A 15,924-nucleotide genomic window follows, 5' to 3' on the forward strand; every position below is an offset into this window, starting at 1 on the left:
GCAGCAGCCACCACTCACCCAGCGCTCACTGTGCAGGCATGGGGCCAGGCCTTTGTGCAATAGCTGATTCAGTCCTCCTGTTGGTCCATGAGGTTGGTGCTATTATTACTGCACCTATTTATGGTAGGTAAGGAGACCAGGACACAGAGTAGGGAAGTAATTTGTGGAGGAACGTACGCTGGCCACTGGCAGAGATGGGGTTCAGTTGGCTCTAGGGATGCCCATCTTGCACTGGGTTTCCCCTCTCTTTAAAATGAGCTTCTGGTCATGTCACATGCTCTTGTGAGAACCAGGCAAGAGGGTGGACAGGGGAGGCTTTTGGAAGCATTAAAAGGCCCAGATAAAAGTAAGGCATTGCTAAGAACAGGCAGGGCCTTTATAGCTTTCTAGGGGCTGAACTATGATGTGGACGTAGGGAGCACTGGGTGCCTGGGTTTGGGTTTTGGTTCTACCACTTCCTAGCTGTGTGACCCTTGGCGAATTACTTGACCTCTCTGTGCCTCGGTATCCTCCTCTCTAAGTGGAGGTGATGAGAGTACCTGCCTGCCCTGGGGTTGCTCTGTGGCCCAGGTGGGACGGCCCCTCAGCCTGCTCACACCCTGCTCATCACCACCTTTGCTCAGGTCTCTAAGGACATCTCCGTGCGGCTGCATAAAGAGCTCGAGGCGGTGGAGAAGAAACGGGCGCGGCTGGAGGAGGAGAATGAGGAGCTTCGGCAGCGGCTCATTGAGACCGAGCTGGCCAAGCAGGTGCTGCAGACGGAGCTGGAGCGGCCGAGAGAGGTGAGAGCCCTGTCCACCCCGGCAGGGCCAGGCCTGGGCTGGGCGAGCGTGTGCCAGCCCCACCCAGCCAGTGTCTCCGAACCCCTGGCTCTGCGTGGTTCTGCCTCCCTGGCAGAGCTGTCTGTTCATTCACTGCTCCAGCACATGCTTCCTGAGCACCTGCTGTGTACACTATGTGCTGGACCCTAAGGACACAATGGTACGTGAGAGACACCTAATTCCTGTCCTCAAGGAGCCCACAGACTAACGGAGGAGACAGTCAGCCATCAAAGAACCACAGCTGGGGGAGGATTACCTGAGAAAACATGCAGCGATGCCCGGCATTGGGCCTGGCCCTCTGTGCCTCAGTTTCCTCATCTATAAAATGGGGTAGTAATACTTTGAGTCATTGGAGGGACTAAGTGGGATAGATTTTCTGGACATGCTTTAGGGACTGCCAGGCACTGCCGCCTGGTATAAAGTCACTGCTGGGACTGGGCCTCTGGCTGGTGTCTCCACACATTCCCGGGACACATCTGTGTGTGTCCCGGGCACCAGCCTATCTGTCTCTGCTCATGAGAGCCCCTCCACCTGGCATCCCATTCTTCCCCTGTGTTAGGTGTACAGCTTGTTAAGCGCCACGCTAGACACTTTCCATCATTTTCATAAAACCCCAGTGAGGTTGTGACTGTACCCATTTTATGGATGAGAAAACAGCCCTGAGGGAGGGAGGGATATCCTCAAGGTCACGTAGGGCCCAGTGGGCTGTGCAGATTGGAAATCATCCGCGTAGGTGATGCCTAGGGGCTGGAATCCTCTAGAATCCAGGGGTCTGTGTCCCAGGCGGCCCGGGTGCCTTCTGGCCCCAGAGGCACAGCTGGGCCTCAGCTGTCCGGTTGCTCACGAGGCATCCTAGGATCGAACGTTGTTCTGGGGCACAGTCCTCACCTTCCCGAGGGCAGGCGTGCCAGTGTTCCAGGACAGATACCACGGCCCTGAGGCCAGAACAATCCTTCAGCTGCCCTCCCCGCTGGGTGCGTTGGTGTGATTTGCCAGAGACTTCGCAATGTAGAGATGGGAGGTGTTTGCTGCTCAGGGCTGCCCAGGGCTGGGTGGGGGCCCCCTCCCTCAGGCAACCTCCTGCCCCCCATGGCCTGGCCCATAACACAGGGCACCATCTTCACACGTCTCACTGCTGCCTGCCTTGATAGTGAAAAAGAGAGACGGTTTCAGAAGGTGCCTTGGAGGTTAGCCTCTTCCCATTGTAAAGGAGAGGAAACGGAGCCCCAGAGAGGGAGAGGTTGCCTGAGTTCACCCAGCCTTTCCTTGCTGAGATGTGGCTGAGACCCTGAAGCCACCTCCCCTTTCTTTTTTTTTTTTAATAAATTTATTTATTTATTTATTGGCTGTGTTGGATCTTGGTTGCTGCGCATGGGCTTTCTCTAGTTGCAGTTGAGCGGGGGCTCTCTTCGTTGTGATGTGTGGGCTTCTCATTGCGGTGGCTTCTCTTGCTGCAGAGCACAGGCTCTAGGCACGTGGGCTTCGGTAGTTCTGGTTCACAAGCTCTAGGGCACAGACTCAGTAGTTGTGGTGCACGGGCTTAGTTTCTCTGCATCACGTGGGATCCTGGACCGGCGATCGAACCTGTGTCCCCTGCATTGGCAGGCAGATTCTTAACCATTGCGCCACCAGGGAAGTCCCCACCTCCCCTTTCTAAGTCTCAGTTTCTTCATCTGTGACATCAGGATAATAACAGTACTCCGCTTATGAGGCTGTTCATGATCGTTTGTAAGATTGGGTAACCATAGAACACTATGAAGAAGTTAAAAAGAATAAGGTAGTACAGCAGTTCCTGAAAAAGTGAACATAGGATTACTAAATAAGCCAATTCCACTTCTGGGTATATACCTCAATTGAAAGCAGGGAGACAAGCAGATGTTTGTACCCTCATGTTCATAGCAGCATTATTCACAGTAGCCAGAAGGTATGAGCCACCCAAATGTCCTTCATTGAGCAAACAAAAATGTAGTATATACTTACAATGTATGTGTAACCTTAAGGAAGGAGATTCTGACACAGGCTACAATGTGGTGAACCTCGAGGACATTGTGCTCAGTGAAATCAGCCAAACACAACAGGACAAGTATTATATGATTCTACTCAGATGAGATGCTGAGAGGAGTCAAGTTCGTAGAGACCAAAAGTAGGTTAGAGGTTACCAGAGCCTGGAGGGAGGAGGGCTTGAGGAGATACTGTTCAGTAGGTACAGCATTTCAGTTTGGGATGATGACAAAGTTCTGGAGGTGAATGATGATGATGCCACTGGATTGTACACTTGAAAATGGCTAAAAATGGCAAATTTTATGCTATGTATATTTTACTGCCATAAAAAAGAAAAATTGTTACAATGGTGCCCTTTATATTAGGTGTACTTTCCCACGATTAAAAAAAAACAGGTAGGAGCTTCCTAGGTGGCGCAGTGGTTGAGAATCCACCTGCCAATGCACGGGACACGGGTTCGATCCCTGCTCCAGGAAGATCCCACATGCTGTGGAGCAACTAAGCCCATGCACCACAACTGTTGAGCCTGCACTTTAGAGCCCGTGAGCCACAACTACTGAGCCCATGTGCTGCAACTACTGAAGCCCACGCACCTAGAGCCCATGCTCCGCAGCAAGAGAAGCCACGGCAACGAGGAGCCGGTGCACCACAACTAAGAGTAGCCCCCACTCACTGCAACTAAAGAAGGCCCACGCACAGCAAAAAGGAGACCCAACACAGCCAATAAAAAAAAAAATAGGTAGATACATATGCACTGATGTGGAAAGATCCCTAAGGTACATTGTTAAGCAGGAAAAGAAAATTATAGAACTATACATATTGTGCAATCCCACTAATTATTTTGGAAAGCCCTACAGACCAAACTGGTTTTGAAGCATGTGTCTATATGTGCAAATGCATAACCTAGAGGGAAGTCTGTAGGAAAACCCACTGAACCAAGGCATTAGAAGTGGTGGGAGTAGGGTAGGCAATCACTTTTGCTGTTTGTTTATTTATTTGATAGTTATTTATTTATTCGGTTGCACTGAGTCTTTGTTGCGGCAGGTGGGCTCCTTAATGCAGCTGGCAGTCTCCTTAGCTGTGGCATACATGTGGAATCTAGTTCCCTGACCAGGAATTGAACCTGAGCCCCCTGCATTGGGAGTGCGGAATCTTAACCACTGTGCCACCAGGGAAGTCCTGACTTTCGCTTTTTATTCTATGATTGCTATAGTTGGGGGTTTTTTGTGGGGTGGTTATTATTAGTGAAATTTTAAATGAAGTAAAGCATGTAAAGAGCCCTTTGTGGTGCTGGCACACGGCAGGTGCTCAAGAAACACTGGTTCACTTCCTCTTGAAGGCGATGTCAGCGAGGCTGGTCTAACCCTCCCTGATGTGCCCTTTGGTGTCTTAGGATCTGGGCAAGGAGGCACGGCCCTGTGTTTATTTACTGATTGCCTCTCCCTCCTCCCTCTCCTTCCTGATATGGTTTCTATGGAGACGAGGGTCCCTTAGCAATTCTTCTGCCAGAGCTGCTCCAGTCCCATCATCAAGATCTGCCTTTGCCATCCTGACAGGTTGCTGTGGCGATGCTGTCACCCGGCTGGGAACAGGAGCCCCTGGCCTGAGCTGATGTGGTTGCTATGGAGATGGCTCTTCACTGGAGAGAAGGGAGGGTGGCCTGCCCCAGCCGTACTCTGCAGTGGCACCATTGCCAGCTGGGCTGCGGCTCAAAAATCGTAACACCAGCCGTCTCCCCAATCCAGTGTCATTCCCCCGTCTTTGCATTTTAGGCAGAAAGCCAATATCAGTGTTGATGGGATTTATTATGACATAACTGCTGTGTCTAAGTGCTTGCTCTGTACCAGGCACTGCACTGAGCACTTTATGTGTGTCTTCATGTTGCGTAGCCAACAGCCTCCCAAGGTACATAGTGATTTTGTCCCCATTTTATTTTATTATTATTTTTTGGCCCCACCACATGGCTTGCAAGATCTTAGTTCCCCAACCAGGGACTGAACCTCGGTCCTCGGCAGTGAAAGTGCAGAGTCCTAACCACTGGACCGCCAAGGAATTCCCATTTTGTCCCCATTTTATAGGTGGTACTTCTCTTAGGAATTGTTTAATTGCAACATAGCCCACATACCATAAAATTCACCATTTTATTTTATTTTTTATTTATTTTTTATTTTTGGCTGCATCAGGTCAGTTGCAGCACGCAGGATTCTCCGCTGTGGCGCACAGGCTCCTTGTTGCGGTACGCGGGCTTCTCTCTAGTTGCTCGGGCTCCAGAGCGTGTGGGCTCAGTAGTTGCCACACGTGAGCTTAGTTGCCCTGTGGCATGTGGGCTCTTAGTTCCCCTACCAGGGATCGAACCTGCATCTCCTGCCTTGAAAGGTGGATTCTTAACCACTGGACCACCAGGGAAATCCCGAAAATTCACCATTTTAAAAGTGTACAACTCCATAGTTTTTAATATATTCATAATGTTGTGCAACCATCACCATATCGAGTCCAGAACATTTCTGTTGCCCCCAAAGAAACCCGGTCCCTCTTAGCAGTCACTCCCCATTCCCTCTTCCCTCCAGTCCCTGGCAACCACTCATCTACTTTCTATCTCTGTGGGTTTGCCTATTGTGGAAATTTCAAACAAATGGAGTCATGCAATATGTGGTCTTTTGTGACTGGCTGCTTTCACTTAAGCAGGGTGTTTTCAAGGTTTCCCTATGTTGAAGCAAGTATCAGTACTTCATTCTGTTTTATGGCCGAATAGTAATGTTATATGTGGATAGACCACATTTTGTCCATTCGTCGGTTGATAGATATCTGGGTTGTTTCCACTTTTTGGCTGTTATGACCCATTAATGCTGCTGTGAACATTTGTAAACAGGTTTGTTTCTTTCTTTTTTTGGCCATGCCGCGCGGCATGTGGGACCTTAGTTCCCCGTCCAGGGATCGAACCCAAGCCCCCTGCATTGGAAGCATGGAGTCTTAACCACTGGACCACCAGGGAAGTCCCTGTGTACAGGTTTTTGTGTGAACATGTTTTCAGTTCTCTTGGGTGTATACCTCGGAGTGGACTTGCTGTATACAGATGGGGCAGGGGGAAGACAAGGATGGGATCCTCACCCAAGACTCTCCATCTCCCAAAGCCACACCAACTCTTACAGTGATGCCCCTGCCCTCCTTGCCCCATCCGGGCACCTTCAGAAAACCCTGCTGTGTTTTGGAACCTCTGAAGAGGCCGCTCACTCCAACAAGTACCTCCTTCTCTGACCCAGGCTTCTTGTCCTGATTCCCACTCTCATGGGGGTAGGAAGGGCACCGACCATGGCATCAGTTCACCTGGGTTCAGATCTTTGTTCTGCTGGCATCGTCATCCACTGCAGCCTAGATGTGGTCTGTGAGCTGCAGGGCAGACTCGAACTTGGAGTCACACGGGCCTGAGTTTGAATCCTGGCTTTGCCACTTATTTGCAAATAACTGTAGCATTGGGCAAACCGTGTGACTGCTCCAGTGCTCAGTTTGTTCATTTCTAAACATTTCTAAAATGGGACTACGAATCCCTGAGTCTCAGAGGTGTTTGTGTGGATTAATCCAGACAAGCAGGTAAAATGCTTAGTGGAGAGTAAGGGCTTGGTAAATACTGAGCATCAGTGTTATCACCCTCACCGCCTCTACGATGGCTGCGGGCCTGGAGAAGCATTTACCTTAGTTCAGCAAATATGCTTCTGCTGCCTCTAGCAAGGAGCTCTCCCTGTCAAGCTGCCGGTTGCCCATGGAAGGAGCAGTTAGGTTGCAAATCAATGCCTGCAGTTGGCAGCATCTGTCCCAGTGATTTGATTTGGGATCCATGTCAAACCACTTTCTGTTTCCTCCCTACAAATGGTCTCCCCCAGCCCGGAGCCACACCGCCTCTCTAGCTGCTTCAGCTGCTCTGGAAGAAGAATGCCTCAGTCTTTGAGATGCACCCCTACCCCAGGTGCCCCCTTGGGGTAGATTTTGTACACAGAGCACAGTCTGTCTTCAGTGAGACCTTTCCAAATATCTCCTCTAAATTGGGTGAAAGTCTACTCAACTGTTTTGGCCGAAGGCTCATTTTATTCCCTGAAGGTTGGTCTTTGTTTCCTGGCAGCTTAGAAGCATGGAAGGTGTTGGAAGGTAGGGGGCCCTCCCCAAAGCTGTGCTCAGACAGCCTCTCCATGTGGGCTGGAGGGGTGGGGGTACCATCTTCTTATCTCCCATAGAAGGGCAAGGGGGGCCAGAGCTCCTGCTCCTACTAGGAGCCATTAGACCAAGGATGCTTAGAGACGCACCCTAGCTGCTCAAAGGCGGCCTTGTGAGCTGCTGGTGGGTGGGGAAGCCCCTGCTGTGTGCCAGGCCAAGGACTGTGCCCTCGCGGTCCGGGACTTGTGACGGGCATTCCTGTTGGCGCCCGGGCCCTGTCCTGTCCTGCCCCATCCCACCCTCCCGAGGCCCAGGGCCAGAACACCTGCCCCTGGGGGCTCCACAAAGGGGCTCTGACAGGCACAGGCTCCCTGGAGGGGCACCATGGTCCCCCAGGCTGCCTGGCCAGCTGCTGCCCTGCAGAGGGGAGGAAGATCTTTGTGCTCTGTGAGCCTGCCTTGTTTTCCCTCCAGAGGCCCAGGGCAGTGTGGGAGCCCAAATGGCTTAGAGGAGGTGGGGGCAGGGGCAGTTCCATCCAGAAAAGGGTGGAACCACTCTGGTCCTGGAAGGGTTTGCTGCCTTGGCCCCTCTTCTGTGCCCACTATCTTTCCTTTGCAGTGGGCGCTCAGAATTCACCCTCTGGAAAGGTGTTAGAGTGGTGTTCATGACTTTTCTTGGGGAAAGCACATTTTTTAAAACATTTTACTATAACTTTCCCCTTCCACCGACAGGTAATATATGCCTAGCAAAGAAAGACGAGGAAATACAATTAAACCATAAGGAGAAAAAGTTTCACCTGTAATCCAATATTCAGAGGGAATTCCTCTGAGTAATTACCAAATTACTATTTGGGCAGGAGTACTTTCCCCAATATGCTGTACATCCAATAAGTTTTTCTATGTCCACACACACACATATTGAAATGTATATATGCATTTTTTTTTAAACTAAATAAGTAATATAAGCTCAGTGAAGCAAAAATTTCATTACAAAAACATATAAATGCATACCTGGCATACCTCTAAGGGTGGACACATCAGACTCTGGTTGCATTGGTTGCCTCGGGGGAGAGAGCTGGTTCCTGGGTTCACTGCGTTCCTTTTTGGATTTTTTTGAAGTTTGAACTATGTGAGTGTGTTCTCCAAAGTATAAGAAATAATAATAACCGTACATAAAATAAAAGAAGAAAGCCTCCCCTAACCACTTCTCTCAATTCAATTCCTGTCTCAGCCTAACCCATGATTTGGTTTGGTTTGTGTCGTTTCAGGCTCTTCTCTATGCTTGTACGATGTCTATTTCTCTCTCTGTGTGTTTTTTTTTTAAATAAAGCTGGGATTATGTTAACATGCACAGTTTCTGTAACATACAGAATAATGCAGCATGAACACAGACTATCTTTTTAAATGCTGGATGTTTTGGGGTTTTCTTCTGCTTAAGGTGCTTATTATAAAAATCAAAGATCACAGAGTCAAGTTAAACATAAGAAGGAAAGAAAGTCTAAAAGAACACCATCTATTTCAGTATTTTAAACACAGAGCCAGAGGTCTAGAAGGGGCTCCAGCCGACCCTCAGCTGTGGTCACCCTCAGGAGGAGAAGGCGTGGGGGTATAAACAGGGGGACGTCTGCTTTGTCAGCGCGGTATAGAATTACAGTGAGAATGTGTCTATATATTAATTTAGCTTTTAAAATATTGTATACTTTTTAAAAACTTTAAAGAGAAAATGCTGGAGGACTGTGTCTTCCCTCCTTCCCAAAAAATGTGGGGGAAGAAGAGTGCAAAGTGCAAGTTCCCTGTACTCTTATTGTTATCAGCCTGGTGTATCTTCTTTAGGCCACATTCCCCCACCAAGCACATGTACATGCATGTATGCACACATGCACACACGTCTTGTTTTTATAAAAATGGTAACGTGTTCTAATAACAGCTTTTTGAGATATAATCCACAAACCATAAAGTTTGCCTTTTTGAAGGATACAGTTCAGTGGTTTTTAGGATATTCAGAGTTGTACAGCCATCACCACCCTCTAATTCCAGAACATTTTCATTGCCCTAGAAAGAAATCCCAAGCCCGTAAGTCACTCCCCATTCCCTCTTCCTCCCTGGCAACCACTAATCTAGTTTCCGCCTTTGTGGATTTGCCTATTCTGGACATTTCATGTAAATAGAATCATATGCTATGTGGCCTTTTGTGACAGGCTTCTTTCACTCAGCATGATGTTTTCAAGCATGTTATAGCATCTCTCAAGACTTCATTCTTATCGGATGAATTGGGAGATTGGGATTGCCATATATACATTACTAAGAAGAAAAAAATATCAAATTGTACACATTAAATATATGCAGTTTATTGTATGTCAGTTATATCACAATAAAAATTCTAAAAAAGAACAGGAAAAAAAAGACTTCGTTCTTTTCTGTGGCTAATATTCCATTGTGTGGATATGCCGTGTTTTGTTAATCCATTCATCAGTTGGTGGGCATTTGGGTTGCAGGTTTTGTTTTGCAGTTTCCTTCTTTCCTTACCAAGGTGTCTCAGAGATTTTACCTTGTCAGTGAATCTCACTCTCCCTCTGTCCTTTTTAATGGCTTTAGGCTTTATATCATCTCACTCCTTTATGTGTGATGGCTGGGACCTCTTGGTGCCCTGGAGACCCCTGGCTCCCCTTCCTGTCACCCCACTTCCCTCCTCCAGGAAGTCTGCTCAGTGGTCACCTAATTCCTGGTTCAGTTTTGTCGATGATGGAACAGAGTTTCGGGGAGAGGAAGGGGTTCACCTGGGTTCATAAACTCAGTGTTGCGGGGTTCACAGCCCCGCCCATCAACTTGATAGGCAGGCCCAGATCTGCAAGCCTGACCACCTGACTCCAGAGCCCCCACCTCATCACTCCAGGAGGGGGCCTCTCTCTGAGAGTCCCCTTCCCAGGCCCCATTTGTGGCAGGTGATTTTTGTGGAAGGACTTGTTTTGTGGCCGTCACCTCACCTCTCCTTCCCTACTCTTTCCTCCTTGCTTTTGAAAGATCCCCCGTCAGTCCTTCTTACATACTGGCTCCCTGCTCTTGGCACCCGGCGTCTGAAATATCAGCCTTTGGCTTCCTGCCTCATTTGCATTTCAAAAGCTCTCTTTGGGATTTGATCGGGCTTTAAGATAAACTTAAGGGCCTGTTTGGGGTTCATCTCCCTGGCTCTGCAGTTCCAACCTTAGCTACACATTAGAATCACCTGGGAAGCTATTTAAACTACCGATGCCTGGAGCCTACCCAGACCAATAATGTGAGACTCTCTGGGGTTGGGACCTTGGGCATCTTTTTTGTTTTTAAGTTCCTCCGGGTAATTCCAAGGTGCACCCAGGTTGGGAACCACTGTGCTGGTTCCACTCTGGCCCTTGTCCAAGAGGGCACATTTTCTCCTTCCCCGTCTTTGGAGCTAGAACAAGAGCTCTGTCAAGAACTGGTCCCAGGTCAGCTCTGGTTTTGCTGTGGGACCTCTCTCTCACCTTCAGTAAAGTGGGGGCTTCGATTAGATCAGTGGTTCTCACCTTCAGGGATGGGGTGTGAGAGGTGGGGGGGCGGGAAGCACATGTATTCAAGCCACCTGGGAGCATGGTCAAAAATTACCTGCCTGACGTTTTTTTTTTGGGGGGGTGCACTGGGTCTTCATCACTTTGCACATGGGCTTTCTCTAGTTGTGGCAAGTGGGGGCTACTCTTTTTCAGTGTGCAGGCTTCTCTTGTTGCAGAGCACGGGCTCTAGGCACACAGGCTTCAGTAGTTGCAGCACGTGGGCTCAGTAGTTGTGGCTCACAGGCTCTAGAGTGCAGGCTCAGTAGTTGTGGTACACAGGCTTAGTAGCTCTGCAGCATGTGGGATCTTCCCAGCCCAGGGATGGAACCCATGTCCCCTGCATTGGCAGGCGAATTCTCAACCACTGCGCCACAAGGGAAGTACCCTGCCTGACTTTTAAAGTCAAATGCAAGCCAAGGGTGGTTTTGTATGCCACTAACATGAATCACCCCTCACGTGGGAAGAAGTGTTTAATGGACTCAGGCATCTGAGTGACTTTTTTAAACATTGAGAAAATTCAGAAATGATCATTATAACAACTCCTCAAATTCCCCTCCATAGGGCTTGTGCCCTTTCGCATTCTTGCCAGTGATATACGAGTGATCCCGTGTCTCCATAGCTTCCTCAATAGCGTGTTGTTAGATGTTTGGAATTTTGCCAATCTGATAGGTGAGAAATTGTATCTCGGTGTAGTTTTAATTTGCATTTCTCTACCATGAATAGGGTTGAGCATCTTCCTGTGGCTGGAGCCATCTACCTTTCTTTGCATGTGAACTGGTTTTCATATCTCTAGCCCTTTTTTCTATAGGTTTGTTGGACTTCTTCCTCTATTTTGTGATTCTCTTTACGTATTTAAGAGGGTAACCCTTCATCGGTGTAATACATTGCAAATATTTTTTCCCTGTTAGTTCTGTTTTTACTCTTCTTAGGGTATTTTTTTCCCAGGTAGAATTTCCTTATCTAATCAAATGTATTGATTTCTTCCCCTATTGCTTCTGTGTTTTTGAATCATGATGACTATTACAGGCTTATTTTGCTTTAATCTGCATGAAAACCTACCATTTAAATTGTAAAAAATGATCAGTTCCTCATCATTTCTAAGCCTCCTGTATAATTATGATTTGTTTTACCATATTCATTTTGTATATTAGTATCCATTCTGAATTAGAGTTCTCACTAGCATGCCAGTTCCATGAGCTCAGGAATCCCCCTGAGATGGAGCTCTGCATGCAGGAGGCTTATGGAAGCAGCCCCTTTGGAATAACACCACCAGGGATCACAGCTGAGGGAGAAGCCAAGCTGCAGAACATTCACACCAATGGCCTCAGCTGATACCATGCGGAGCTCTGGAGCTGGAGTGGAAAGGGGGCGTGGACCAGTCATTGGATGTGGGCTTCCCTCCACCCCGCTCCCCCTCCCCTGCACCCCAACCCAGGGAGGGCACATGACCTTGAATGAAGTGGTTGCCCTCAGCCAATGGTGATGGCTCGGAGGGGGACTCAGCTCCGAGGTCTTATCTGGGGGAATGAGTGCCCCAATCCTAAACAGAGGATCTGGACGTAACACTTCAACATCCCGGACCTCGAGTACCCTGTCTGTCATGGTCCCTGCTGTGTTCTCCATGCCTAATTATACCTGGCACGTGATAGGGGCTCCGGAAATCTATGGTGAATGAATGAAAGATAAACAAGTACAGAAACCCAGATTTCCGGGTTTTGGGGTCAGGCCAACTTGATCACAATTTTGGGGTGGGAGAGAAGGGAGGAACCCTGGGCAGGTGGGTTCAGAATTGTCTCAAGTGCCTCTGGCCTGTTCCCCATTTGCGGCCCGCTGGGTGGTCTTGAGACTCCTCTGGCTCAGCAGTTGGTGCTGGTTGAGGCTGGCCATGGCTGGGCTGGACTGGCTGGGAGAGGAGGGGCCCTCAGCGGAACCCTAGGCATCATGACTGCTCTCTGGATGTGCATCACCCTCGTGAGCTTTCAGTTCAATTTTTTTTAATCTCCCTCCAGCATTCCTTGAAGAAAAGAGGAACCCGCTCCCTGGGGAAGACAGACAAGAAGCCTTCGGTGCAGGTACTTCCTGTCAGCCTCCGAAGCCCCTGTGCAGCCCCCAGTGGCAGCTTTTAGTCTGAAGGCCCCAGGCCTAACTCCAAGGGGCCGGGGCAGTCCCTAGAGGTGCCCACACCTCCCCAGTTTCTATTCCTTTCTCCCCTTGTTCATTGTCTTAGCTTTGCTGCCTACTTTACTTCCCAAAACTACACCCTGAGCCCATGGTTCTCACATGCTCTGCTAGATAAAGTGCTACATGTAGCACAGGTCACGCATAGAATACAGTTAGTTTCTAGTGGTCCTGGATGGTCAGAGTGTCAGGCACTTTTTATATATTTTCTCATTTAATTTTCTTCATAGTCTGTGAGGGGAGGGAGTGTTATTGCCCCCATTTTTACAGATGAGAAAATGGCAGTGGTAAAGGTAGTAGCAGTAGCAGCAACAGTCACACTGGCAGAATGTCGCCTACTCCAGGAAGCCCTCCTGGACTCCCCAGGCTATACGTGGTGCCCCAGCTGTGCTGCAATATATATGTGGCCCTCTCGGCCTCCCCTCTGGACCCCCAGCTCCTTGACGGTCAGGGCTGTGTCCCAGGCACGCAGTTAGGGCTCCCTGAAATGCGGAGGCTGAACCTCCCGGCACTAACTGTGCTGGGCCGTGCCTCCTCCCTGTTCCCCCTCGGGCCCCAGGAGGACAGCGCCGACCTGAAGTGCCAGCTGCACTTTGCAAAGGAGGAGTCGGCCCTCATGTGCAAGAAGCTCACCAAGCTGGCCAAGGAGAACGACGGCATGAAGGAGGAGCTGCTCAAGTACCGCTCGCTCTACGGGGACCTGGACGGCGCCCTGTCGGCCGAGGAGCTGGCGGACGCACCCCACTCGCGGGAGACGGAGCTCAAGGTGCATCTGAAGCTGGTGGAGGAGGAAGCCAACCTGCTGAGCCGCCGCATCGTGGAGCTGGAGGTGGAAAACCGTGGCCTGCGGGCCGAGATGGACGACATGAAGGATCACGGCGGCGGCTGCGGGGGCCCCGAGGCCCGGCTGGCCTTCTCGGCGCTGGGCGGCGTTGGCGAGTGCGGGGAGAGCCTGGCGGAGCTGCGACGACACCTGCAGTTCGTGGAGGAGGAGGCCGAGCTGCTGCGGCGCTCCTCGGCCGAGCTGGAGGACCAGAACAAGCTGCTGCTGAGCGAGCTGGCCAAGTACCGCTCGGAGCACGAGCTGGACATGACGCTGTCGGAGGACAGCTGCTCCGTGCTCAGCGAGCCGTCGCAGGAGGAGCTGGCGGCCGCCAAGTTGCAGATCGGCGAGCTCAGCGGCAAGGTCAAGAAGCTGCAGTACGAGAACCGGGTGCTCCTCTCCAACCTCCAGCGCTGCGACCTCGCCTCCTGCCAGAGCACGCGGCCCATGCTGGAGACGGACGCCGAGGCCGGGGACTCCGCCCAGTGCGTGCCCGCGGCCCTGGGCGAGGCCCACGCGCCCCACGGCTCCCGGCTCTGCCGGGCCCGGGAGGCCGAGGCGCTGCCGGGGCTGAGGGAGCAGGCCGCCCTGGTCAGCAAGGCCATCGACGTCCTGGTGGCCGATGCCAACGGCTTCACGGCCGGCCTCCGCCCGTATCTGGACAACGAGTGTGCCGACTTTCGGCTGCACGAGGCCCCCGACAACAACAGCGAGGGCCCCAGGGACGCCAAGCTGATCCACGCCCTCCTGGTGCGGCTGAGCTTGCTCCAGCAGGAGCTCAACGCCTTCACCCGGAAGGCAGACTCGGTCCTCGGGGGCAACAAGGAGCAGCCAGAGCCCTTCTCGCCGCTGCCGCCCTTGGGCTCCCAGGGGCCCTCCAAGGAGATGCTTCTGGCCAAAGACCTTGGCTCAGACTTCCAGGTAAGATGTCCCAGCCACAGGCCCTATTACTTTTTTTTAATACATACATAAACCTTTTACTGAACCGTACAAACGGAGAGGCACGCCAAGCGTGAGTATACAGCTTAGTGCATTTTCCCAAAGTGAGCACACCCGGGTAATCACCACCCAGGACAAGAGCCAGAACATGGCCAGCACCCCAGAAGCTCAGGCCCCCTTTTAGCCACTATCCCCACTCCCAAGGGTAACCCCTCTCTTGATTCAGTTTTGCCTGTCTTTGAATTTTGCATGTATTGAATCACACAGAACACGCTCGCCTTTGCCTGACTTCTTTCACTGACCATTTTGTCTATTGTCTCAGGTGGCAATAATTTGTGGGTTCTCATGACTGATTATGATCTCATGGGGTGAATATACCACAGTTTGCTTAGTCATTTACTGTTGATAGATTCAGGGATTCATTCCGAAGCCCTCTCTTTTTTGCCAGGTCGCCCTTTCTTCTCTTCCTGTTTCTTTCACAATGTTGTATTTTAAATTGAGTATTGTTGGAAAAAAAAAAAAAGCGTCAGTCAGATCCTGTACAAAGGCAAGAAAGTTGGCTCTCTAAAGGTAATGAACTTCCAGCCTTGATGTCTATGAACTACTACTTAGAAAAATTAAAATAGCAAAAGCACTTGTCTCCCCCAAAAAAGCATTACTCTGCAAGAGTAATCCATAGACATTCAAAGAGTTTCAGAAGTGCCTCAGGTAGAAAGATGAAGCCTCCTCCTCCCTGCTTCTTACTCCTTAAAGGTTCTGCTATTAACAGTTTGAAGCAGCAATGTCCCATGTGGTAGCCACATGTGGGCTGCTTAAAATTAAATAAAAATTATAGTACATATAATTGACAGTTCAGTTCTTCAGTTCAGCTACACTTCAAGTGTTCAGTAGCTGCGTGTGTCAAGTGGTGCAGATCTAGAATGTTTCATCATTACAGCATGCCCTTCTAACTCTTTCTTTCCATGTACTCTCGTATATTTGTTTTTGCCCCAAATTGTTTTATGTTGTACCTCCTGCTACCACACAATTTATTCTTCTTGTGTAGTGTACCTATTTATTCATTTATTTATGATGCTGTATTTATTGTTCGTACACGTTTTGTTCTTCGTGCTGGAGGTGCCATGGTAAGCAAGTAAAGTTATGATTCCCGCCCCCCCCAGCCTATATCATCCAGTGAGGAAGAGAGATGTTAATCAAAATATCATGCCAGTGAATGGAAAATCTCAAACTGAGATGAGGGCTCACTAGGAAAGGTGCTTGGTTCTGTGAGCAAGGAGCTTGACCTAGACCCTGGGTCAGGGAGGACCGCTGATCTGAGCTGAGATCAGAAGGATGGGTTACCAGGGGAAGAGTGTTCTAAGCAGAGGGAACAGCCTGTGCAAAGGTATCATGGCCAGAAGGAGCAGGATGTGTCCAAGGACTAAGGGAAGGAGTGCAGCTGAGATGTAGAGTGC

General features: G+C 50.0%; 1 protein-coding gene across 1 annotated transcript in view; it reads left to right on the forward strand.

The window, feature by feature from the left end:
- The window catches only part of SOGA1 (suppressor of glucose, autophagy associated 1), a 76,994-nt gene that overhangs the window by 25,016 nt on the left and 36,054 nt on the right, over positions 1-15,924 (forward strand). Inside the window, exons 3-5 of the mRNA XM_057702270.1 lie at positions 624-782; positions 12,540-12,602; positions 13,268-14,452. Of these exons, the coding sequence (XP_057558253.1) occupies positions 624-782; positions 12,540-12,602; positions 13,268-14,452 (1,407 nt within the window). The remainder of the gene's footprint in view (positions 1-623; positions 783-12,539; positions 12,603-13,267; positions 14,453-15,924) is intronic.

The sequence above is a fragment of the Hippopotamus amphibius genome, chromosome 12, assembly GCF_030028045.1.
Source record: "Hippopotamus amphibius kiboko isolate mHipAmp2 chromosome 12, mHipAmp2.hap2, whole genome shotgun sequence".
Lineage (NCBI taxonomy): Eukaryota > Metazoa > Chordata > Mammalia > Artiodactyla > Hippopotamidae > Hippopotamus > Hippopotamus amphibius.